General features: G+C 51.8%; 1 protein-coding gene across 14 annotated transcripts in view; it reads right to left on the reverse strand.

Annotated features, from left to right (window-relative positions):
* UBR4 (ubiquitin protein ligase E3 component n-recognin 4) overlaps positions 1-25687 on the reverse strand; it is a 1723360-nt gene that overhangs the window by 333315 nt on the left and 1364358 nt on the right. For all 14 annotated transcript variants that reach the window (XM_086921716.1, XM_086921718.1, XM_086921717.1 and 11 more), the window contains 3 exons: positions 21218-21308; positions 2686-2770; positions 1699-1826 (listed from right to left, as the gene is read on the reverse strand). In XM_086921716.1, the coding sequence (XP_086777842.1) occupies positions 1699-1826; positions 2686-2770; positions 21218-21308 (304 nt within the window). The remainder of the gene's footprint in view (positions 1-1698; positions 1827-2685; positions 2771-21217; positions 21309-25687) is intronic.

Genomic DNA, 25687 nt, shown 5'->3' on the forward strand with positions numbered 1-25687 from the left:
GACACCTTCCTCTCAGCCCTGCCTACCTGGGATACACAAAACCCTGTCTGGGAAGGTGCTAGCACCGCCCATGACAGGAAACCCTTTGTCCAAGCTCTCCTCGCTGGAAGGACTCCCAGCAGCAGGAGGTCAGACTTGTGTCTGTGGCGGCAGCATCCATTTTGTGATGCTGAGGCTTAAGTTAACTTTAACCGGGGTTCACAGTTACATACATGTCGTGTCCCTCTAGAAGGGTGGAATGCTAACCCCGTCGCCAGAATTGGCGAGGGGTTAGTATTCCAATTCGTATGACACCTTACTCGACATGGTTTGATAAAGCGATACCAAAGTTGGCAAATGACCGCGAGAATTATAATGCACTTAAGAGTATATGGTACGCGTTATCATGGAACAGCTATTAGGACTTGGTTCCGCAAGCTGCAGACGGGCTCAGCTCATGCCAGAGCAACATCTCACATAATTCCAAGCACTCTGCCTTCAGGATTGTTAAGGCCTGCCAAAGGAGTGACTGATAGGAATACATGTGTCCATTTTAGGGTTAGATATAGGGATACTATATCTAAAGCAAAGGGTGATTACACCACCTTGCCCCATCTGTCGTGCAGCCAGTTGTGTCAGATTTGGATGGCCAGCCAGGGGTGGCATAATACATGCTGCAGCCCCTGGTAGGCCCTGGGTACACATATGCCCTGGATACCTACGGTATGCTGTACAGGGACTGATAAGGTGACTCAGTATCCAATTAGATATGTACCTAGAGTACATGGAATCCATTTTACAGAGAGAGCAGTAGGCCTGGGGCCCTGAATAGCAGGGTCCCAGGTCAATTAGGTCGAAAAACCAGCAAAACACCAGGCAAAAAGTTGGGGGTAACCATAGTCAGATATCCACCTTCCTACACAGAGATTAAGAATTAACCCCCATCAAAGGAGCACCATAAGTAGGACTATCTGGTATCTTTGATGGGCACACTTTCCCAGTGACCCCTTTGAAGGTGCAGCTGATGAGGGATACAGACGACTGAACAATGCAATCAAGGGCAGTATATCACAGATCTTATCATGGAGGCAGGTGAGGCAGGCACGAAGATGACTAAGGCCATGTCCTTCCTGATGAACTTCAGAACTCTGGGCAGAAGAGGCAGTGGCAACAAGGCACACAGTTCCTCTGCCCTGGTGCTTAAAGATCCCACAAGGTTGTGTACCACAAGGGAAATCCTCAGACAATTCAGCTAGGTCCAGAGTTGTGCGGCCTCTTGGTACCCTACTCAGGGCCCCTACACCACTGTTCTTTTTGCATTTGTCACCCCAAGTGGGACGGGTATGCTCAGACGTGGGTCCTGTGATCTCCATGGCACTGGAGTCACGCTCTCCAGGCTGATGAGGGCCGAAAGCCCGAAACCCGTCCTAGGATGCTTGTTTCCAGTCCAGGGAGGACCTGGCCTGGAAGTTCAGGCTGGTATGTTCCCACTGGGCGCAGGGTCAAGACTGATTTGTATATGGCTGGGCCCAAACTGGAATGGCATGGTGAGCAATTGCGGAGCTACAATGGTTGTAAATGCAAATGTTGCTACTAATTTGAAATCATGCGATATTTATCATTTCTAAACATGCTTTGCACAAAAGGCTTATTGCAGTTCAAGAGTGGATATAGCATTTGTTAATTCACGACCCCATCACCTTTAATATCTAACCATACCTTGTTTTTCTTGCTGGTAGCAGAAGGAGGTTTGATGAGTTTTTGAAGAATTTTCAGGCACATGAGGGTGATGTTCTCTACTACAACTGGGGTCTTGATGTTCACTGCCATCAGGAAAAGACTAAGGGCTGCAGAAGAAAATGCGTTGGAGATTAGCTATTTATATGGAATTCAGAGAAGCGTATTGTAACTAACACTGGAAGCCTTGAGTTTGGGTTGAGGTAGAAGAAAGGTGAACAGAGAGAGGGAGAGAGGGAGCGAGAGAGAGAGAGAGGGAGCGAGAGAGAGAGAGAGGGAGCGAGAGAGAGAGAGAGGGAGCGAGAGAGAGAGAGAGGGAGCGAGAGAGAGAGAGAGGGAGCGAGAGAGAGAGAGAGGGAGCGAGAGAGAGAGAGAGGGAGCGAGAGAGAGAGAGAGGGAGCGAGAGAGAGGGAGCGGGAGCGGGAGCGGGAGCGGGAGAGGGAGAGGGAGAGGGAGAGGGGGAGGGGGAGGGGGAGGGGGAGAGGGAGAGGGAGAGGGAGAGGGAGAGGGAGAGGGAGAGGGAGAGGGAGAGGGAGAGGGAGAGGGAGAGGGAGAGAGAGAGAGAGAGAGAGAGAGAGAGAGAGAGAGAGAGAGAGAGAGAGAGAGAGAGAGAGAGAGAGACAGAGAGAGACAAAGAACATCAAAGGTCAGACTTTTTCATTACTTCAACTTTTAATTTTTCTTCACTTTACAAAATGGGATGGAAACATAGCTCACATGTAGCCCCCTGTGTGATCAAAACCCACATGCAGCCCTTGTATAAATTAAACCTACTTTTTTAGTCACTCACTAAAGATTCTTTGAACACTGGTGCAGGTCAATTTCTATCTCACAGAATGAAACTTCCGTCCTAGACATCCTTCCCTGATCTCTAAAAGCATTTGCCCTGAACCGCATCATAACTGCTAGTTCTTCTGCGCTACAATGTAGGCACTATGCAAATTCTATAAAAAAAGTAATTTAACTGACCACATCTTAACCGCAGCTCCCAGCAGCTATCTTCCTTTGAGATTGAATCTGTGAGCAGCAACATCTCGTATTGGAGGCTACTGGCCTGAAAAATGAGAAAGCAAATGAGTTACTGCAGGAACAAGGAATCTTAATTCGTGAAAAGAGGAACTGATCTAGTCCATCACTCACAGCTTTGCAAGTATACAGTATCACTCAACACAATCTCAGGGAACCATCTTTGCACCTACAGCACAGATCTATGGATGTTGTCTCACCCAGACCGTAAGGCGAGTAATAATTTAGATTACATTTCAATAATTTTACAAAAAATGGAAAGGTCACAGTAAAAAGCCACATGGATCCTTCCACACCAAATATGGATTGTCACAAACCATGAGATAGAATCTTTAATTGAAACGACCCAGCCCACTGCAACCCTGCTTTCTTATTGTGTGAAATGCACAGCAATGCAAGGGAAAGCCTAGCTATCCTCTTGCCCTGGCCAAATACACTTATTGGTCTTTACAACAAAGGGAATCATGCTGAATAGGTCTAGCGTCACATTTCTCATAAAAGCATATTCAGTATAAACCCAAGGAATCTCACTGAACCAACCAAACCATCTTGAAACTTCATTTAAACACAACAAAAACAATACAAGAAACTGAATTCTAGTGAAGGGAGTAATGAAAGAGGATTTTTAAAAAAAAGGGAAAGTCTACTGTGACCCCCTCTACATTAGAAATGGAAAAAAAGTAACTTATCTGCTCTTTTGTACACATGATAACTTTTGAGGGCACCCCCCCTGCCCTGCAGCACACCCACCACTACCCTCACTTAGGCAAAGAGCATCTGCAGTCCTGCTTTTGAAATCAATCTTAAATAAAGGGTACATAGTCCTATATGTAACACCACCATGCAGAAGCTCCTAACCTGCCACCTGTGGAGAAAATTAACATTTTTAACAATTCTATTTCCCACAGGATTGTGGTGAGCAACTAAGGGCAAAATAAAGTGAATGGAGGCATGTGCCTGAGAGGCGGCAGAATCAGGGTGTGCGCCATCATTGAGGGGCTTGGACATGTCTGCTTGATTCCTTACCCTGGCCACGGAAGGACTCGGGCGCCACGATTATGGGCTGGATTTCTGAGATCATGCCCCATAACGCATGGGAGTACCTACCCAGTAAACAGCTAGCTCTAACTGACCAAAGGGCACGCCCCGCTGAAAAGAACACTTGTTTGTTGAATACCTCAGTTCACTTCAATTCCCCATGTAGAGGGTGTGTGGGGTCATGAATTTGGAATAATCCTACGAGTGGAAGACTTAGTCACCAGAATCTCTGGAGTAGAGTGTTGCGTCAAAAATGCAGGGTCATCCAGAGCACGTGCATGGGGCTGTGCCACCTATCTAGTTACAGGTGGGGAGGAAAAAAGTTTAGCCCAGGTGTCACTTTGGCGGGTCAGTCAGGGCTTTGTAGAGTGGCAGCAATGGCTCAGAAGAGATTTGCCCATGATGTAAAACTTGAAAGGACATGGGGTTTCACCTCAACAGGCCATGGTAAGTCCAGGACTTCAGCTGCCATATGATGACCACAGCAAATGAGGTGGTCTCTTCTTTTGAGGGACAGGGAAGTTAATCCAGCCCGTGCCAGGGTATGTGTTCAGTTCAGAGGTTTCTTATATGTTGAAATTATCATCCTCGTATTGTGGGGGAGAATTCATACCCATGGTCGCCAAAGGCTAACTGTCTGTGGTCAAAATCCGGTCAGAAAAGTAGTTGGAGTGCTTAAGGGTGGCTCTTAGGCAAAGGTGCTGTTTTGTCTGAGTCAGAGAGAACAGGAGCCGGTCACATCAGGACTGTTCCACAATGGGACCTTGAGGTTGAGATGGATTTGGTTTGGAACCAGACAACACAATAGAATCTACATCCTATTCCGGCATCAGGGCCCGCTTAGATATGGCAGGAACATGTGTGGATCATATTGCCAGACTGGATTCAGGAGACATGCTCGGCACAGAGGACGAATCTGCCAGTGGTAACCCAACTGCAGGCCTCCCTTCATCCAGTCAAAAATAAGCAACATGGCTTCTGTGAAATCCATAATTACAGATGGCCCCAGAAATTCTGGGTGCGTCAGGATCAGATGCATTATTGACTCCTTGCTGGGGGACCAGAGCAGGATTGGAGGGCATCTTGAAGCCTTTGTGACTTCTCAGAGGAAGAATGGCAAGACTGGGACAAGTGACGCTTGGCCTTCTTATTATGTTTATTTTTGGGCTTTGACTTATGCAAAAACTTGAACCATGATAAAGACCTGTCACAGGAAAGGACCAGAGAGCGGGAACAGGTCCGTGCTCTTGCCTAAGAGCAGGAATGGGGCTTTTTTGACTACCTTTAGAGTTCGGCCACATACAGCTTGGCTTTGCGATTACAAATCACTATCTGAAAGAGACACGTTAGTGATAGATTCCTTACCTTAGAATATCCCCAGGCGTCAGACTGGATCCGGAAACTTTTGCGTAGCAATACTCCTGCGCGCCGGTAGGCGTCGTCTGCGGCTCCGCGTCCGTCGTCGGCGTCGTGAGCACCGGGATGACGTCGGAGTACTTAGACGGCGCCCATGCGCGCTGACGTCAGTTCTTCTTTTTTCCGCGCCAGCTAGCGCAGATCCGGAAGAAGCTCTACCCCCAGTCACTTTTTGACTGAAAATTTTTGATCCTTTTGATCTTCCCTTTGTCGACTATCTCGACTATCGGTGCCAGGGATGCCCGGGTTCAAGCCTTGTTCGAAGTGCGGCCGACTCATGTCGGTCACGGACCCCCATCGCCGGTGCCTGAAGTGCTTAGGCCTCGACCACGACGATCGATCCTGCTCCGACTGCCGGGCCCTGACGTCGAAGGCTGAGGCAGTCGGCCCCGCGCCGCTCCAGGTCCCGGTCCCACGGGAGGTCGAGGGACAGGTCGCGAGGTCGGAGTCATCGACGTTCCGGAAGTGGACACCGATCGTCTGGTTCCAAGTCCTCAGGTAAGAGGCATGAGAGGTCGGAGCGACACCATCGATCCTCCGACCCGCCCCGACGCTCGCACGATGCGGCCGGGGACTCGGGCGACACCGCCCACGCGGCTCCGCGGGAGTCGCAAGCGTCGCCGCCTGCCCCACACCTTCGGGTCCCTGGGCACGTCGCAGGAGGAGGTCGAGAGGTACCTCATGGCCATGAGGGCCCTCCCTCCTCAGTCGGTTCCCGTGGCGCCTTCGGGCCGATCGGTTCCGTCTGGAGGTCCTTCCGGGTCGGGCGCTTCGGCCCCGGCGCCGCTGGCGACTTCGGTCCCGGCGCCGCACGACCTCGCTGGATCGGGCTCCGGATCCGGGACCTCGCCGGTCGACCTTACGACCTCGCCGGCGCCGTCCCTTCAGGTGTCGTCCCCGGCAGCCGATGTGGTTGCCGCCCCCAATGTCTCCTACGGTCCTACTCAGGAGTCGGAAGGGCGCCGCTGGGCGCCGATTCCGTCGGCCTTTGGAGACTTTTATCTCCACGAGGAGGCCCTGGCTGTTAATCCTGGTCTCCAGGAGCCAGGTGACGGGGAGCAATGGGAGGGGTCCGAGGACCCTCTGGCACGTGATTGCCAGTCGCAGCAGGACTGGACATATGAGCTTGGGGAGGCCAGTGGTATTGACACCTCGCCAGACACTGGATTTACGTCGCCCCCGACTGTGGCTTCGGAGGCGGGTTCTGCTTACAGCGTAGTGTTGACGAAGGCAGCTAAGACCTTAAACCTTCAGCTACCCGTCGCGGCCGTGAGGACTAATCTCCTCACCGAGGTCCTCAAACAGCAGTCAGGCTCCGCGGAGCCCCTCCTGCCGTTCAATGAGGCCTTGTGTGACGTTATTCTGGGCACTTGGTCCAAGCCCGCCACAGGCCCCCCTGTGGACAGGAACGTGGCCAGACGCTACCGCCCGGCACCGGGCGACCCATGCTTTTTGTCCACCCATCCCACCCCCGAGAGTCTGGTCATCCAGGCCTCAAACTCCCAAACCGCATTCCCGTCGGCCCCGCCCGACAGGGAATCCAAGAGATATGAACAGTTCGGGAAGAAGGTTTTCTCGTCTGTGAGCTTAGGGCTGCGGTCTGTGAACACCGCCTGTCTCTTGGGCCGCTACACCCACACCCTGTGGGACACGGTTGCGGAGGTGCTGCCTAGATGCCCGGAGGAGGTCCAGGCTAAAGTCAGCCAAGCCCTGGCGGACGGCCGGGATGCAGCACGCTTTTCTATCCGGTGTGGGCTGGATACTACGGACTCACTGGGCAGGGCGATGGCAACGACGGTGGCGGTTCGACGCAACGCCTGGTTGAGGTCCGCCAACTTCTCGGCCGATGTCCAGGCCACCCTCCTGGACATGCCGTTTGATGGCCGTCGCCTCTTCGGCGACAAGGCAGACCATGCGCTGGAACGTTTCAAGGACTCCAGGGCTACAGCCAAGTCCTTGGGCCTTACGGCCCCACGCCAGCAATCGGGTGCCTTTCGCTCCTTTCGTGGCCACGGAAGGGGCGCCCCGCCACGTACCGTCAGCCACGCGCCGCAGAATGTTCAACAACGCGGTGGCGGACGTGGGAACCGCCGTGGCGGTGGTCGGGGCCAGCGGCGAGGCCAGTCCACACCTCCCTCAGCAGCCCCTGCCTCAAAACCTTCCTAGTCCGAGTTTTCAGGCCCATGTGACGCCTGTGGGAGGCAGGGTTCGCCATCACCTCTCCCACTGGCATACAGTCACTTCGGACAGGTGGGTGCTGCAGATTGTCCGAAGGGGCTTCTCCCTCCCCTTCGAGTCATCCCCTCCATCCATGCCACCTCAATACCACCGTGTGTCGGGGGATCACTTGCAACTTCTGCAAGAGGTGGTTTCGGCCCTCTTGGCCAAGAGGGCCATCGAGCGCGTTCCTGGGCCAGAAGTAGGACGTGGTTGTTACTCCCACTACTTTCTGGTGCCCAAGAAGGGCAAAGGGGGCCTACGCCCTATCTTGGATCTGCGGAACGTCAACGGCTTCCTCCGGGCGGAGAAGTTCAAGATGCTCACTTTGGCTCAGGTCCTGGCTGCCCTGGACCCAGGAGACTGGATGGTAGCGTTGGACTTGCAGGACGCCTATTTCCACATCCCCGTCCTGCCGGCCCACCGGCGTTACCTGCGGTTCACGGTAGGCCAAGAGCACTTTCAGTTTACCGTGCTCCCCTTCGGCCTTACCAGCGCCCCACGGGTGTTCACGAAGGTGATGGCGGTGGTCGCAGCCCATCTGCGCAGGCAGGGGGCATCAGTCTTCCCCTACCTCGACGACTGGTTGTTGAAGGCGGGCTCGCCCCAGACAGTCGTCATCCACCTCCAGACTACGGCCGACCTCCTGCACTTGCTGGGGTTCTCCATCAATGTGCCGAAGTCACACCTGTGTCCCTCTCAGAAGCTCCTCTTCATCGGAGCGGTTCTCGACTCGGCGCAGTTTCGGGTTTACCCACCCGAGCAGCGGGTTCGGGATATTCAGGCTCTGGTTCCCATCTTCCAGCCGTTATCCCGGGTCTCGGTCAGGTTGACGCTGCGGCTTCTGGGACTGATGGCCTCCTGCATCCTTCTGGTGCGTCACGCCAGGTGGCGGATGCGGGCTCTGCAGTAGGACCTGAAGTTTCAGTGGGCCCAGCATCAGGGCAACCTGTCCGATCATGTCCTGATCTCAGAGGGCACTGCGAGACAACTGCAGTGGTGGCCCACGGACCGCGACTGGGTCAGTGGCAGACCCCTCTCCCTACCCCAACCGGAGCACGTAGTTGTGACGGACGCGTCCCTCCAGGGCTGGGGAGGCCACATGGGAGAGGCGGAGATCAGAGGCCTCTGGTCTCCGGCGGAGTCCCGGCTCCATATCAACCTTCTGGAGCTGCGGGCGATTCGTCTAGCACTGAAGGCATTCCTACCCTCTGTCCGGGGGAGCGTAGTGCAAGTGTTCACCGACAACACCACCGCCATGTGGTACTGCAACAAGCAAGGCGGGGTGGGGTCGTGGACCCTCTGCCAGGAGGCTCTGCGCCTCTGGCAGTGGCTGGAACATCAGTGCGTGACCCTGGTGGTTCAACACCTGGCAGGCTCTCTGAATGCCAGGGCGGACGAACTCAGCTGCCGGTGCATGATGGATCACGAATGGTGTCTGAACTCGGACGTGGCGCAAGGTCTCTTTCAGCAGTGGGGAGAGCCTTGGTTAGATCTATTCGCCACAGAAGAGAACGCGCAATGTCATCAGTTCTGCGCGTTGGAATTTCCAAGGCGGCACTCGCTCGGAGACGCTTTTCGTCGCGTGTGGAGCTGCGGTCTGTTGTACGCCTTTCCGCCTATACCACTTCTGCCCAGAGTGCTGAAGAAGATCAGGCGCGACCGGGCCCAGGTCATCCTTGTGGCTCCGGACTGGGCACGAAGATACTGGTATCCCGAGCTACTCAGCATGTCAGTCGATCCCCCTATTCGTCTGCCTCTTCGTGAGGACCTTCTGTCGCAGCAGCAGGGGACGGTCCTGCACCCGAACCTGTCCAGTCTCCACCTACAAGCTTGGAGATTGAGCGGCGGCAGTTGAGGCCATTTGACTTGCCTCCTGAAGTCTGTGATATCATTCTGGCAGCCAGGCGTCCCTCCACGAAGTCGGTATACGCCTGCCGGTGGAACAGATTTGTGGCATGGTGCACAGCAAAGGCTGTGGATCCTCTCTCGGCACCCCTTTCGGAAGTGCTGCTCTTTCTTCTTTTCCTTGCCCAGCAGGGCTCTGCTCTGGGCACTCTTAAAGGGTACCTTTCTGCTCTATCAGCCTTCTTGAGGCTACCAGATCAGCCTTCTTTATTCAAGTCCCCTATTGTAAGTAGATTTCTGAAGGGCATCACACACATGTTCCCTCCTGTTCCCTTCGTGATGCCCCAGTGGGACTTGAATCTTGTTCTCACTTATCTGATGTGTGCTCCCTTTGAGCCACTGCATAACTGTCCTCTTCGTCTCCTTACTCTGAAGACTGCCTTCCTGGTTGCCATCACCTCTGCCAGGAGAGTGAGTGAGCTCCAGGCTCTTTCTTCTTCTCCACCTTTCCTGTCTGTCCATCCTGACAAGGTGGTGTTACGTACACGACCTTCCTTTCTGCCCAAGGTTGTCACGGCCTTCCACATCGGGCAGTCCATTACCTTGCCCACTTTCTTTCCGCCTCCGCATCCCTCGAAAGAGGAAGAGAGGCTCCACCTTCTGGATCCAAAACGTGCGCTCTCCTACTACCTAGATCGCACACGCCAATTCCGGGTGGACGACCAACTCTTCGTTGGTTACGTGGGCGCGAAGAAGGGTAAGGCTGTGCACAAGAGGACCATCTCTAGGTGGATCATCTTGTGTATCCAAGCATGTTACTCCATGGCGAGGAAGGAGCCCCCGGCTGGATTGCGGGCTCACTCCACTCGGGCCACGGCAACGACAACTGCCCTGGGCCGAGGTGTCCCCTTGCAGGACATCTGTCAGGCAGCCACGTGGGCCTCGCTGCACACGTTCGCAAGACACTACTGCCTGGACAGTCAAGTCCGGAGGGATGGCTTCTTTGGCCGTTCCGTCCTCCAGGACTTTCTGGTGTGATATTGGTTCGCAGACCCACCACCGGGGTTGGTATTGCTGGGGTAACTATTCTAAGGTAAGGAATCTATCACTAACGTGTCTCTTTCAGATGCACAAGTTACTACTTGTGTAACAATATATCTGTAAGAGACATTAGTTAGTGATAGATTCCTTACCGACCCACCCATCCTCCCCGTTCTGCGAACCGATATCTAGGGTTAAGGTCATCCCCTTTCAGGGCCCTAGTTTCATGGCACCAGTGTTAGTTCTATCATGGCTCTGCGTATCTGGCGCGGAAAAGCTGTGTGTCAGAACTGACGTCAGCGCGCATGGGCGCCGTCTAAGTACTCCGACGACATCATCCCGGCGCTCACGACGCCGACGACGGACGCGGAGCCGCAGACGACGCCTACCGGCGCGCAGGGGTATTGCTACGCAAAAGTTTCCGGATCCAGTCTGACGCCTGGGGATATTCTAAGGTAAGAAATCTATCACTAACTAATGTCTCTTACAGATATATCGTTACACAAGTAGTAACTTGTGCTTCAGGTGCATGAACGCACACACACACCTAGCACAACTTGCCTTTGAGGCCCCAACTCAAACATCAGAGACATGTGTTGTGTCATCCATCACAGATATCTGCTTGCGACTTTCCTTTCAAGGTTTAAACCCTGTTGTTTTAGGAGGGAACATATTCCCTTGCACACTGGAACATAATTAAGTTAGAAAAAAAAGTGTCCACTGACGAGCAAAAGTTAGCAGCTCGGTCCTGATGTGTGCAAGAAGGCGTGAAAAGAATGGAACTGTTGTCAGCACAGTTGGGTGGCATTTATATGCAGCTCCAGCTGTCACTGATGGGAGGTAGGGGGTTGTTGCAGAGTAAGACGAAGCAACCTACCAGTGTGTGCAGAGGCAATGCTCTTCTCTTCTCCCAGATCTAAACCCACACCCTATTCACCCCCCCCCCCCCCCCACCCTCCTGAGACAATGTCTTCAGCGCCGGGACACCTCCGTCGGAGGTAGCTGCGCGCTCTACAAAATACTAAATAAATAAATAAATAAATGCTGAAACAGCTTCGGGGAAAAGTCTGGCACCTGTGGATATTCTAAAAGTGAGGAATATGAAGTTAGAAGTATCCATCAGATTGTCATAGTTATTCTATTAGTCCAAGATGGCGGCTGCCTTCCTGACATTTATCGTGTATGCTTCTCTGATTTCCGTTTCCAGATAAGCATTACTTAGTCATTTGTAAATGGCAGATGCAATCTTCTTCTCATGGATACAATTAATGCATCTTCTCATAATGGTTCCCTTTCCTTGAATAATATAATGGCTTTAATGAATGTCCTTCACATTCGTGTGAAACTAAGAGTTTTCCACTAAAAAATGGACTCTTGTTATTTGAGATGGGTATCGTTTTTTTCAATACGATTTACATTTTTAGTTACACATTTTTATGAAATATTTAGCCACTCCAAGTTGGTTGTTTCCATCACTTGTATATGTTATCGCATTCTCTCCCCTGATTTCCTGTTTTGGGTTAAGTATTTTTTGGGGCTTTTCTGTTCACTTAAAAGATACCAGTCAATGGCTAACTAGGATATCATACATTTGTGGTCATTTGTCATCAAAACCCATGACTGATTCACTAATGTGAGTATATACTAGCTCTTTATGGCGTTTTGACTGTAATAAGACGATTACTTCTGGGGCTGGAACAAGTTTAATACAAAAAAATATGTTAAGTGCAATGTGAATATTTGGTATGTATAGATTAATTACTGTGCCTTTCTAATATTGCAGGGCAGCCTTCTTGGTTATTGACATAATACTCGAGAACGTTAACGTCTAGATGCTATGTGCTCAGTTAGCTTTCTTTTGAGTAGATAAGCTACATCTTGACAATGTTTAAAACCATTGTTGATATTTAGGAAAGAAAATGTTGGCAACAGAGGAGGAATGCCACTTTTAATAATATATGTTTGTTAAGTTCTTTTCTTTGGAGTAGATGGACTACAACTTTACCATGTTAAAATATTCATGATATTTAGGGTACCAAATATCTCAGCCACTTTAAAGATTGCATCAATACTAAGCATATTAATTGTTTAGGGATAAAATGTCAGAAACATAGTTCAATATGGCTGTCTTTCAGGTTAAGTGAAACACCACCATAATAACATCATGTGCTCCTTTGAGGTTTTCGCCAGACGTCAGTTTTATGTTCTAAGATAGAGTCATTTCAATAAAGGGACCATCAAGATTTTTACAATAATATGGATAAACACCTTTACTAAAATGTGTTTCATTAATGTACATCTCGGTCACAAAATTAACTTATTTTCTAATAAAGCATGCCAAAATGCTGCTGGCAGTTTATACTGTCATACTAATATATTTGGCTATTAATGAAAGAAAAAATATATACTGGCAACAGGCTGTATAACTGAGACACCCAGGAGGACGGCCTTCCAGGATTATATCGTGGTATACCAAACACCATTATGTGCTTGTTTGAGGTTTCAACCTTTGGATGTTAACATTATGCTCGGTGATCAAATCATTCAAATGCAGACCTTCACACACCAATATGCGCAAACACCATTTCTTTTTTTTTTATTTCTTTTTTTAGACATTGTGGTTCCATAATGAAGATTTCTGTCAGAAAGGGATATTGTTAATTAGTAGATGTGACGCTATGTAAGACTGAATGATTTGCCATGACCATAGTAAGTATCAAGCCTATATTTTTTATTAAACACTGAATGGGATACACATTCAAGAGAGCTAATACCTAACCAGTTAATTTCACTTACAGACTAAACTCAACATCTCTGTAAAGGAAACAGTGAATAGTATGGTGAGAACTTCAAATAAATTGAAAAAGAATATAAATAAAATGATGTATATAATGCTTAAATTAATCTCAGCAACTGGTTATTGATCAGCCCTTATCCCAGGCAATACTTTTTTTGCCCATCTCACCAGCTCAGATTAGGTTGAAATAGATCCACCTATGTGCAATTCAACTCTGGCCCTGCTTTAGTAGGAATATTTGAAGCAGGGTGAAAAAAAAACTTTAATACAGCTGGTTACTGTCTGAGGTGGCGCAGTGGACAAAAGAACCGTGGACTGGGATATGCCCCCAAAAATTACCAATTGCTGGGAGAACAATCACAGTAATCCATGTGCTGCTTGAGAACAAGAGCAGAGTGAGGGAAGTACTTGAGTTTCTGACGTCACTTAAGAGATTACTTACGAGGTAGTTGTTGACTTTGGAAATGTTCCTGATGAACAAGTTACTTACCTTCAGTAACGATATATCTGTAAGAAACAGTAGTTAGTATTAGATTCCTTACCTTAGAATATCCCCAGGCGTCAGACTGGATCCGGACATTTTTGCGTAGCAGTACCCTTGCGCGTCGGTAGGTGTCGTCTGCGGCTCCGCGCCAGTCGTCGTGATGACGTCTGAGTACTTAGACGTCGCCTCCGCGCGCTGACGTCAGTTCTTAGAGACAGCTTTTCCGCGCCAGAAACGCAGAGCCATGTTAAAAACCAACACTGGTGCCATTGAAATTAGGGCCCTAAAAGTGGATGACCTTAACCCTAGATATTGGTTCGCAGAACGGGGACGATGGGTGAGACGGTAAGGAATCTAATACTAACTACTGTTTCTTACAGATATATCGTTTCGAAAGGTAACTTGTTCATCTGAAAGAAACAGGTTAGTATTAGATTCCCTACCTAGGAATAAATACCCCAGCAATACCAACCCCGGAGGTGGGTCTGCGAACCAATAATCACACCAGGAAGTCCTGGAGGACGGAACGGCCAAAGAAGCCATCCCTCCGGACTTGGCTGTCCAGGCAGCAGTGTCTCGCAAACATGTGCAGCGATGCCCACATGGCTGCCTGACAGATGTACTGCAAGGGGACAGCCCAGGCCCAGGGCAGTGGTAGCCGCCGTGGCCCGAGTAGAATGGGCCCTCAGCCCAACAGGAGGCTCCTTCTTCGCCAAGGAGTAACAAGCCTTGATACACAAGACGACCCACCGAGATGGTCCGCTTGTGCACCGCCCGTCCCTTCTTAGCGCCCCCGAAACCAACAAAGAGTTGGTCATCCACCCGGAACTGGCGAGTGCGATCCAGTTAAAACGAGAGCGCACGCTTTGGGTCCAGATGGTGGAGCCGCTCTTCCTCCTTTGAGGGATGCGGAGGCGGACAGAAGGTGGGCAAGGTGATAGACTGCCCGATATGGAAGGCCGTGACAACCTTGGGTAGGAAAGAAGGTCTAGTCCGCAACACAAACTTGTCTGGATGGACAGAAAAGAAAGGAGGTTTGGAGGAAAGAGCCTGGAGCTCACTCACCCTCCTGGCAGAGGTGATGGCGACCAGGAAAGCAGTCTTCAGAGTAAGAAGGCGGATAGGACAGTTGTGAAGTGACTCGAAGGGAGCGCACATCAGATAAGTAAGAACCAGGTTCAAGTCCCACTGAGGCATCACCAATGGAACAGGTGGAAACGTGTGTATGATGCCTTTCAGAAAACGAGTTACAATAGGGCACTTGAACAAAGATGGCTGATCAGGCAGCCATAGAAAGGCTGAAAGGGCAGAAAGGTAGACTTGATAGTGCCCATAGCAGAGCCCTGCTGGGCAAGAGAAAGAAGGAAGAGAAGAACCTCAGAAAGAGGGGCAGAGAGAGGATCGACAGCCTTTGCTGTGCACCATTCCACAAATCTTTTCCACCTGCAGGCGTATACCGACTTTGTGGAGGGACGCCTGGCTGCCAGAATGATATTACAGACTTCAGGAGGCAAGTCAAATGGCCTCAACTGTCGCCGCTCAATCTCCACGCATGGAGGTAGAGACTGGACAGGTTCGGGTGGAGGACCGTCCCCTGCAGCTGCGACAGAAGGTCCTCCTGAAGAAGCAGACGAACCGGGGGATCGACTGACATACTGAGTAGCTCGGGATACCAGCACCTTCGTGCCCAGTCCGGAGCCACAAGGATGACTTGGGCCCGGTCGCGTTTGATCTTCTTCAGCATTCTGGGCAGAAGTGGTATAGGCGGAAAGGCGTACAACAGACCGCAACTCCACTCGCGACAAAAAGCGTCTTCGAGCGAGTTCCGCTTGGAAATTCCAACGCGCAGAACTGATGTCATTGCGCGTTCTCTTCGGTGGCGAATAGATCTAACCAAGGCTCTCCCCACTGCAGAAAGAGACTTTGCGCCACGTCAGAGTTCAGACGCCATTCGTGATCCATCATGCACCGGAGGCTGAGTTCGTCCGGCCTGGCATTCAGAGAACCTGCCAGGTGTTGAACCACCAGGGTCACGCCCTGATGTTCCAGCCACTGCCAGAGGCGCAGAGGGTCCACGACCCCACCCCACCCTGTTTGTTGCAGTACCACATGACAGTGGTGTTGTCCGTGAACACCTGCACTACACTCCCCCGGACAGAGGGGAGGAATGCCTTCAGTGCAAGACGAATCGCCCGCAGCTCCAACAGGTTTATATGGAGCCGGGACTCCGCCGGAGACCAGATGCCTCTGATCTCTGCCTCTCCCAGGTGGCCTCCCCAGCCCTGGAGGGACGCTTCCGTCACAACTACGCGCTCCGGTTGGGGAAGGGAGAGGGATCTGCCTCTGACCCAATCGGGGTCCGTGAGCCACCACTGCAGGTGTCTCGCAGCGCCCTCCGAGATCAGGACATGGTCGGACAGGTTACCCTGATGCTGGGCCCACTGAAACTTCAGGTCCCACTGCAGAGCCCGCATCCGCCATCGGGCGTGATGCACCAGAAGGATGCAGGAGGCCATCAGCCCCAGAAGCCGCAGTGTCAACCTGACCGAGACTCGGGATAAAGGCTGAAAGATCGGAATCAGAGCCTGAATATCCCGAACCCGCTGCTCGGGAGGATAAACCCGAAACTGCGCAGAGTCTAGAACCACTCCGATGAAGAGGAGCTTTTGAGAGGGACACAGGTGTGACTTCGGCACATTGATGGAGAACCCCAGCAGGTGCAGGAGGTCTGCCGTCGTCTGGAGGTGGCTGGCGACTGTCTGGGGCGAGCCCGCCTTCAACAACCAGTCGTTGAGGTAGGGGAAGACTGAAACCCCTAACCTGCGCAGATGAGCTGCGACCACTGCCATCACCTTCGTGAACACCCGTGGGGCGCTGGTAAGGTCGAAGGGGAGCACGGTAAACAAAGTGCTCGTGGCCTACCGTGAACCGCAGATAGCGCCGGTGGGCTGGCAGGACGGGGATGTGGAAATAAGCGTCCTGCAAGTCCAACGCTACCATCCAGTCTCCTGGGTCCAGAGCAGCTACGAAGTGAGCCAGTGTCAGCATTTTGAACTTCTCCTTCCGGAGGAAGCCGTTGAGGTTCCGTAGTTCCAAGATAGGGCGTAGGCCCCTTTTGCCCTTCTTGGGTACCAGAAAGTAGTGGGAGTAGCAACCACATCCTACTTCTGGCCAAGAGGGCCGTAACTTCCTCCTGCAGAAGTCGCAAATGATCCCCCGACACGCGGTGGAATTGCGGTGGCATGGCTGGAGGGATCGTCTCGAAGGGGAGGGAATAGCCCCTTCGGACGATTTGCAGCACCCACCTGTCCGATGTGACAGTGCGCCAGTGGAAGTAGTGATGGCGAACCCTGCCCCCACTGGCTTCACATGGGCCTGAAAGCACGGACTAGGAGGGTTTTGAGGCGGATGCTGCAGGGGTAGGTGTTAACTGGCCTTTCCGTTGTCCCCGACCGCTGCCACGGCGGTTTCCACGGCGGCCACCGCGTTGGTAATTAGTCTGCGGTGCGTGGCTGGCAGCACGTGTGGGGGTGCCCCTTCCTTGGCCACGAAAGGAGCGAAAGGCACCTGATTGCTGGCGCAGGGCCGAGAGGCCCAAGGACTTGGTCGTAGCCCTGGAGTCCTTAAAGCGCTCAAGCGCATGGTCTGCCTTGTCGCCAAACAGGCGAAGACCATCAAACGGCATGTCCATGAGGGTATTCTGGACATCGGCCGAAAAGTTGGCGGACCTCAACCAGGCGAGGCAACGAATCGCCATCGCTCTGCCCAGTGAGTCGGTGGTATCCAGCCCAGGCCGGATGGAATAGCGTGCTGCTTCTCGACCCTCCACAAGGGCTTGGGTGAGTTTAGCCTTGACCTCCACCGGGCATTGTGGCAGCATGTCCGGGACCGTGTCCCACAGAGAGTGGGTGTAGCAACCCAAGAGGCATGCGGTGTTGGAAGACCGCAGTCTCAAACTGAGGGAGGAGAATACCTTCTTGCCGTATTGCTCATACCTCTTGGATTCCCGATCAGGTGGAGCTGACGGGAACGCGGTCTGGGAGTTGGAGGCCTGGATGACCAGGCTCTCGAAGTGGGATGGGTGGACAGTAAACAAGGGTCGCCCGGGGCCGGGCGGTGGCGTCTGGCCTCGTTCCCATCTACAGGCGCACCTGTAGAGGGCCTGGACCAAGTGCCCAAAAGAACGTCAGTCAAGGCCTCATTAAACGGCAGCAGAGGCTCGGCCGAGCTTGCCTGCGGTTTAAGGACCTCAGTGAGGACGTTCGTCCTCACGGCCGCGATAGGGAGCTCAAGGCCCAGGCCTTGGCCGCCCGTGTCAACACCACACTGAAGGTTGCTCCTTCTCCGTAGCCACGGTAGGGGGTGAGACAAAACAAGTGTCTGGCGAAGTGTCCAGACCACTGGCATCCCCAAGTTCACCTGTCCAGTCCTGCTGGGACTGACTCACGTGTCAGAGGGTCCTCAGACCCCTCCCAATACTCCTCATCACCCATGTCCTGAAGTTCAGGGTTGTCAAAAGATGGGGCCGGTTTATTGAAGTAAAAATCTCCAAGCGGCGTCGAAAGCGGCGTCGAAAGCGGCGCCCAGCGGTGCCGTTTCAGATGCCGGAACCGGATCGAGGGAGGCATCGGGGACGGCGTCGCCCGAAGACGGCGCTGGAGGTGACTCCCTAGGGACCGGCGCCGGTGAGGTCGTAAGGTCAACCGGCGACAACCCGGATCCGGATCCAGCGGGGCGAAGGTGTCGGCGGCGTCGGGCCGAAGCACCCGCCGGCGTCGGGGCCGAAGCACCCGACCCGCTAGGGCCACCAGACGGGTCCGCTGGGCCCGAAGGCGCCGCGGAGCCCGTCGGAGGAGAGAGGGACCTCATGGCAACGAGGAAGCGCTCGATCTCCTCCGACGTCGCTTGCTGCCCAGGGACCGGAGGGTATGGGGCACGTCGCGACGCCGGCGACTTCGTCGGAGCCGCGTGAGCGGTGTCACCTGAACCCCCGGCCGCGTTGCGCGAGCGTCGAGGGAGTCGGAAGAGCGATGACGTCTCTTCGACTTCTTCTGCTTACCTGACGACTTCGAGCCTGAAGAGTGATGTCAACTCCCGGAGCTATGATGGCTTCGACCCCGTGACCGGTCCCTCGACCTCCATCCGAACCGGGACCTCTCGCGGCGTGGGCTGACTGCCAGAGCTCGAGCCGCTTGCGGGACCGCTCCCACCTAGCTTTCCAAGTCAGGGCTCGGCAATCGGGGCAGGCCTTGCCATCGTGGTCGAAGCAGAGACAATGAAGACACCAGCGGTGAGGGTCGGTGACCGACATCAGTCGATCGCAGCCCTCACAGGGCTTGAAACCTGGCATCCCTACTGGCACCGTTCAGAGTCGAAGACTCGAAAAGGATCAAAAGGGATCGTAAAAAAGTTTAGTCAAAAAGTGACTAAGGTACCACTTTATCCGGATCTGCGCTGCTGGCGCATAAAAAAGAAGAACTGACGTCAGCGCGCGGAAGCGGCGTGTAAGTACTCCGACGACGTCATCACGGCGCCCACGAACGTGGAGCCGCAGACGACGCCTACCGACGCGCAAGGGTACTGCTACACAAAAATTTCTGGATCCAGTCTGACGCCTGAGGATATTCTAAGGTAAGGAATCTAATACTAACCTGTTTCTTTCAGATCTGCATTTTAGTCAATTTTTTAAGCTAAAGCCTTTAACAGTAATGCCTTTATCTCCAACTCTGAGATGCCTTTAAATTACAATATTTAGATGTAGTTGCATCATGAGTCTTTTCCAAGCAGGAGAGGCTCAAAATTAAGGTCACTCACCGGTATTGGTCAACAACATTTTGTAAAGTTTTAAAACTAAAAGATGTGGGACCTAATTAAAAAAAATCGCTAATTTGTTTAAAAAACAAAAAATAGGCAAAATCTTAGCAACTATAGATCGAGAATCTGTAAGAAACAGAAAAAAATGGAACGGACGTCACTCATGCTCATAATATAATGCACTATACCTTTGATATCATCAATGATGAAGTCTCGAGAATCAGTTGTTTAAGTTAAGCACCACTATGTGTCCCATGATTGGCACAGCTACTGGAAGAAATGATTGACCCACTTTGGCAATTAGGAAGGTTGAAATAAGAAATCTGTTGGAAGGGCTATCCACTAAAACAGAGTGTCCTACATTTTGTATGCTCAACTCTTCCAAAACTGAAATCATCTGAATCCTGCATACTTTAACTCCACTTTGTTTATGACACTCAACCTCTCGCTCAACCTGATATTCTGTACCACACAAAGCACACATAAAACCTCTGCTAGCTATCTGACTTAGCCATGTGACTGAAAACAGTCACAGCCAGCATGATGATGGTAGCCAGATGTACGCTATTAAATACCACCATTACCCTCCAGTTTAATATCGCTCTTCCAATCATTAATTTTATAGCAATTTTAAGATTAGATTTCAGCAATAGCCTAGCTACAGGGCTACAAAAGTAAGTTGTCTTGCTAGAAGCCAGCTGTGCTTCAAAATAAGTTTTTTTGATAGAAGCCATCAGTATTGAAACACCTGCACTGTTATCTCACTCCCAGCTAACTCTGCACTAGAGATAAGCTGTCTAGCTATCTGATAGCAGATGTGCACTTTTTAAACTGATCACCACAGTAGTTAAGCTCGTATATGGACCGTATGCACTCCCACAAGCCATTATAACACAGACACTGCCTTATCCAGACACACTCACACATGTGTGCTACGATATTGCCACCTCCACCTTCCTACAGCAACCAACCCTCCTTCTGCCCAGTCATTGTACTGCTCATTCAATTTGCTCAACCCTAAAACTCAACAAGATCTCTTTGAAATGTAGGACAATAAACTTGGTAAATGACTACTGATCTGTTCTGAAGACCTTCCTTCCACAAAATGAGTCAGACAACAGCCATAATAAAGTGCCGCTCCAAATGAATGTCTGCAGCTTTTGCCAGGTTTCTCGCTTGGATTTTTGTTTCTGTCTTTTTGTCCATTTCTCACAACTTCCTCAAACTCGGTTTTTGGGTTCACCACTTCAAACTCTCAAAAGTATGGTGCATCTGGCTGAGCATTTATTACCAAAAAGTTCATGTGTTTTGTTACTTTTATCAATATAACAAGCAATCAAATTAAATGAATGCAAAGCTCTAGTCTTTAAATGACTCTGGCACCTTACAGCCACCTGAATTAATACCCCAACCCTTGGTGTCACCGGCACAGTATTGAGATCTTGTTAAGACATTTAACTGGAGAAAACAAACAGACTAAAAAGTTTCATGATACAGGGTGGGAAGGCAGTGAGAGGGAACTAAATCATTTTATATAAATACTCCGACATCTAACCTGATTTGGATAAATAATTCTAAAATAATTAATCTGTGGGAAATCCATTGTTGAGGCACTATGAATTCAGCAACTCCCACGTTTCTGGATGTACAGTCAGTCCCAGGAGAGACAGACCTAAACTCATTTACTCAAGAAACACTTTGATGCATGGTCCTCCTTGAAGGCAACTGGATCCTCCAAGGGAGTGAATAGCCACATTCTTGCTTCCACTCTGACAAACTTATCACAGCTTTAGAGGTGTAAACCATGCACAAGGTCTTACCAAGTCTGGATTGGCCCAGTGTCCTTTCAATGCTCCAGATACCTTTCCAATTATCAGGTCATTCATCTGCTGCGTGGCCTCAGGATTGTCCCTAAATCAGAAGGAAAAACGCAGAATGAAAAATAAAGTAACCTACATTAATATGTCCCAGTATTGGGTTTTTCCCCATTCCTATGTCAGCATATATCCATCTGCGAAGTCTAAAGTCTGCCAAAGTCGCAAACCCCTCATTATGTAGTTTACTCAGACATTTGTTGGTCAGTCTCCATTTCATAGCATTTGCAGTGTCCAAAATCAAACTCATTGCAATGTTCAGAATTACAGACAAAAGGCGTCCATGAAAGAAATCCTTACGGACAACGGCTCAAATAATGGGCAGTCCATGAAATTTACAGACGGTTGGTCACCCTATTCACCTGCCCAATATACGGTTAAGGTACTTGGGCTGCCAAATAAAGTGTTTATGCTGCCAAATGCACAAGTTACTACTTGTGTAACGATATATCTGTAAGAGACATTAGTTAGTGATAGATTCCTTACCGTAGAATATCCCCAGGCGTCAGATTGGATCCGGAAAGTTTTGCTTAGCAGTATCCCTGCGCGTCAGTAGGTGGCGTCCTGCAGCTCCGCGTCCACCACTGGCGTTGTCAGCGCCGAGACGACGTCACGGAGGGTACATAGGCGCCACCCATGCGTGCTGACGTCAGTTCTGTACACGACTTTCCGCACCGATACGCAGAGCTATGCAAGATACTGACCATTGGTGCATAAAAGTAGAGCCCTAAAAGGGGATGACCTTAACCCTAGTAATCAGTTCGCAGAACGGGGAGGATGGGTGGGGCGGTAAGGAATCTATCACTAACTAATGTCTCTTACAGATATATCGTTACACAAGCAGTAACGTTAGTGATAGATTCCTTACCCTAGAATAGATACCTCAGCAATACCAACCCTGAAGGTGGGTCTGCGAACAAGATTACAACAGAAAGTCACGGAGCACAGAACAGCCAAAGAAGCCGTCAATCCGGGCCTGACTGTCAAGGCAGTACTGCTTGGTTAACTTGTGCAGCGAGGCCCACGTAGCTGCCTGACAAACGTCCTGCAAGGGAACGCCGGATCCCAAGGCAGTAGTAGCTGCAGTTGCCCTGGTCGAATGGGCACGCAGCCCCACAGGAGAGTCCTTCTTGTCGAGGGAGTAACAAGCTTTGATGCACAGAAATATTGTTACACAAGTACGTAACTTGTGCATCTGAAAGAGACACGATAGTGATAGAGTCCTTACCTTAGAATAGATACCCCAGCAATACCAACCCCGGTGGTGGGTCTGTGAACAAGATTACACCAGAAAGTCTCGGAGCACAGAACGGCCAAAGAAGCAGTCTCTACGGACCGGACTGTCAAGGCAGTAGTGCTTGGTAAACGTGTGCAGCGAGGTCTACGTAGCACCCTGACAAATGTCCTGCAGGGGAACGCCGCGCCCCATGGCAGTAGTGGCTGCAGTTTCCCTGGTCGAATGGGATAACAGCCTCACAGGAGGCTCCTTCTTGGCTAAGGAGTAACATGCTTTGATGCACAGAACGACCCACCCGGAGATGGTCCGTTTGTGCACAGCCCGACCTTTTTTGGTGCCCACGTAGCCAACAAAGAGTTAATCATCCACCCGGAACTGCTGTGTACGCTGCAGATAGAATGAGAGCGCAAGCTTCGGGTCCAGACAGAGGACCCCCTTGAAGGATGCGGAAAGAAGGTGGACAAAATGATGCTCTGCCCGATGTGAAAGGGCGTGACAACCTTTGGCAGAAAGGAAGGACGGATACTCAAAACCACCTTGTCCGGATTAACAGATAGGAAAGGAGGTTTGGAAGAAAGGGCCTGGAGCTCACTCACTCTTCTGGCAGAGGTGATAGCAACCAGAAAATCAGTCTTTAGAGCGAGAAGACTTAAGGGACAATTATGAAGGGGGTCAAAGGGAGCGTACATCAGAAAAGTAAAGACAAGGTTTAAGTCCCACTGAGGCATTATGAAGGGTACGGTGGAAACGTATGCATAATGCCTTTAACAAAACGGTTAACAACCGGGGACTTAAAAAGAAAAGGCTGATCTGGAAGCCGTAAAAAGGAAGAGACGGACGAAAGTTAACCTTTGATAGTGCCCAGAGCAGAACCCTGCTGGGCCAATGAGAGAAGGAATAGAAGAACCTCAGAAAGAGGAGCAGAAAGGAGTTCCATAGCCTTCGCTGTGCACCATGCCACAAATCTGTTCCACCTGCAGGCGTATACCGTTTTGGTGGAGGGACGCCTGGCTGCCAGAATGACATCACAGACTTCGGGAGGAAGATCGAAAAGTGTCAACTGTCGCCGCTCAATCACCATGCATAGTTTAGGTAGAGGACCGTCCCGTGCTGATGCGACAGAAGATCCTCCCGAACAAGCAGGCGGATTGGGGAATCGATGCGCATACTGAGTAGCTCGGGATACCTTATCCTACGAGCCCAGTCTGAAGCCACAAGAATCACTTGTACCCGGTCTTCCCTGACAATCTTCAGCATTCTGGGCATAAATGGTATAGGCGGAAAGGCATACAATAGACCACAGCTCCACTTGCGACGAAAAGTGTCACCGAGCGAGTGCCGCCTTGGAAATTCCAACGCGCAGAACTGATGACATTGCGCTTTCTTTTCGGTGGAGAATAGATTCTAACTAAGGCTCTCCCCACTGCAGAAAGAGACCTTGCAGCATGTCATAGTTCAGACTCCATTCGTGATCCACCATGCACTGGCGGCTGAGTTTGTCCGCCCTGGCGTTCAGAGAACCTGCCAAGTGTTGAATCACCAAGTTAATGCCTTGATGTTCCAGCCATGTCCAGAGGCGCAGAGCCTCCTGACATAGGGTCCACGACCCCACCCCGCCCTGTTTGTTGCAATACCACATGGCAGTGGTGTTGTCTGTGAATACCTGCACTACACTTCCCGGGACAGAGGGAAGGAATGCCTTCAGTGCAAGCCTGATCGCCTGCAGCACCAGAAAGTTGATATGGAGCCGGGAGTCTGCCGGAGACCAGAGGCCTCTGATCTCCGCCTCTCCCATGTGGTCTCCCCATCCCAGGAGAGACGCATCCGTCACCACTGTGTGCTCCGGTTGGGGAACGAAGAGGGATCTGCCACTGACCCAATCGCGATTCGTGAGCCACCACTGCAACTGTCATGCATCGCCCTCCGAGATCTGGATGTGATCGGACAGGTTGCTTTGATGCTGTGCCCACTGGATCTTCAGGTCCCACTGCAGAGTCCGCATATGCCATTTGGCATGTGTCACCAGCAGGATGTAGGAGGCCATCAGGCCCAGAAGCCGGAGGGTCAGCCTGACAAACCCGGGATAGAGGCTGAAAGAGCGGAATCATAGCCTGAATATCCTGGACCCGCTGCTCGGGAGGATAAACCCAAACAGCGTCAAATCCAGAATCACTCCGATGAAGGGGAGCTTCTGAGAGGGACTCAGGTGCGACTTCAGCACATTGATGGAGAACCCAAGCAAATGCAAGAGGTCGGCCAAAGTCTGGAGGTGGGTGACGACTGCCTGGGGCGAGCCCGCCTTCAACCGACAGTCGTCGCGGTAGGGGAAGACTGACACCCCTGACCTGCGCAGATGAGCTGCGATCATCGCTACCCCCTCCGTGAACACCCGAGGGGCACTGGTAAGGCAGAAGGGGAGCACAGCAAACTAAAAATGGCGCCGGTCACAACCAAGTGTCCAAGAGGACTTCGGTGAGGGCCTCATTGAAAGGGAGCAGCGGCTCTGAAGACGCAGATGCCGACTGGAGCACCTCCGTAAGGAGGTTGGTTTTAAGGGCCACTGTAGGGAGGTCGAAAGTGAGAGCCTCCGTAGCCCGACGGTGTAGGAAGCACCCTCCTCCATAGTAGGATGAGGAGATGGAAACCCCGGGTCAGAAGACTCATCAAGTTCGCCCGCATCTTCAAGTTCGTCCACCCAATCTTGCTCGGAGTCACACTGCCAGGCAAGGGGGTCCTCGGACCCGTCCCAGTCTTCGTCCGGTGTAGAGGGAGCCGGTTGCGGTGGCAGAGCCAGAGAAGGGACAAACGGCGTCGGGAACGGCGCCGGCCGGGACCTAGCCGGAGCCGCATTCCAAGGTGGATCCCAGGCCGGAACAAAATTGTATGGAAACTGGGGCAGGGGTGGGATGAATGGCACCCTGTGCGGCGCAGGGGGTGGAGCCGAGGGCGGCGCCGGGGCTGGAGTCGGCGGCGCTGCACCTCGTGGCGCCGGGGCTGGAGCCAGCGGCTCAGAATCCTGTGGTGCAGGGGCTGGCGCCGGTGGCAGAGCTGCCGGGCCAACAGGATTTGGACACGGGACCGCAGGCCTAGAAGGCGCGCCGGCGGGAGCCCGAGGCCTAAAAAGGCGGTCCTTAGCAGCAAGAAACTCTTGCATCTGTTCGGGAGTCGCGGACGGACCC

Source organism: Lissotriton vulgaris, chromosome 5 (genome assembly GCF_964263255.1).
Source record: "Lissotriton vulgaris chromosome 5, aLisVul1.2, whole genome shotgun sequence".
NCBI lineage: Eukaryota > Metazoa > Chordata > Amphibia > Caudata > Salamandridae > Lissotriton > Lissotriton vulgaris.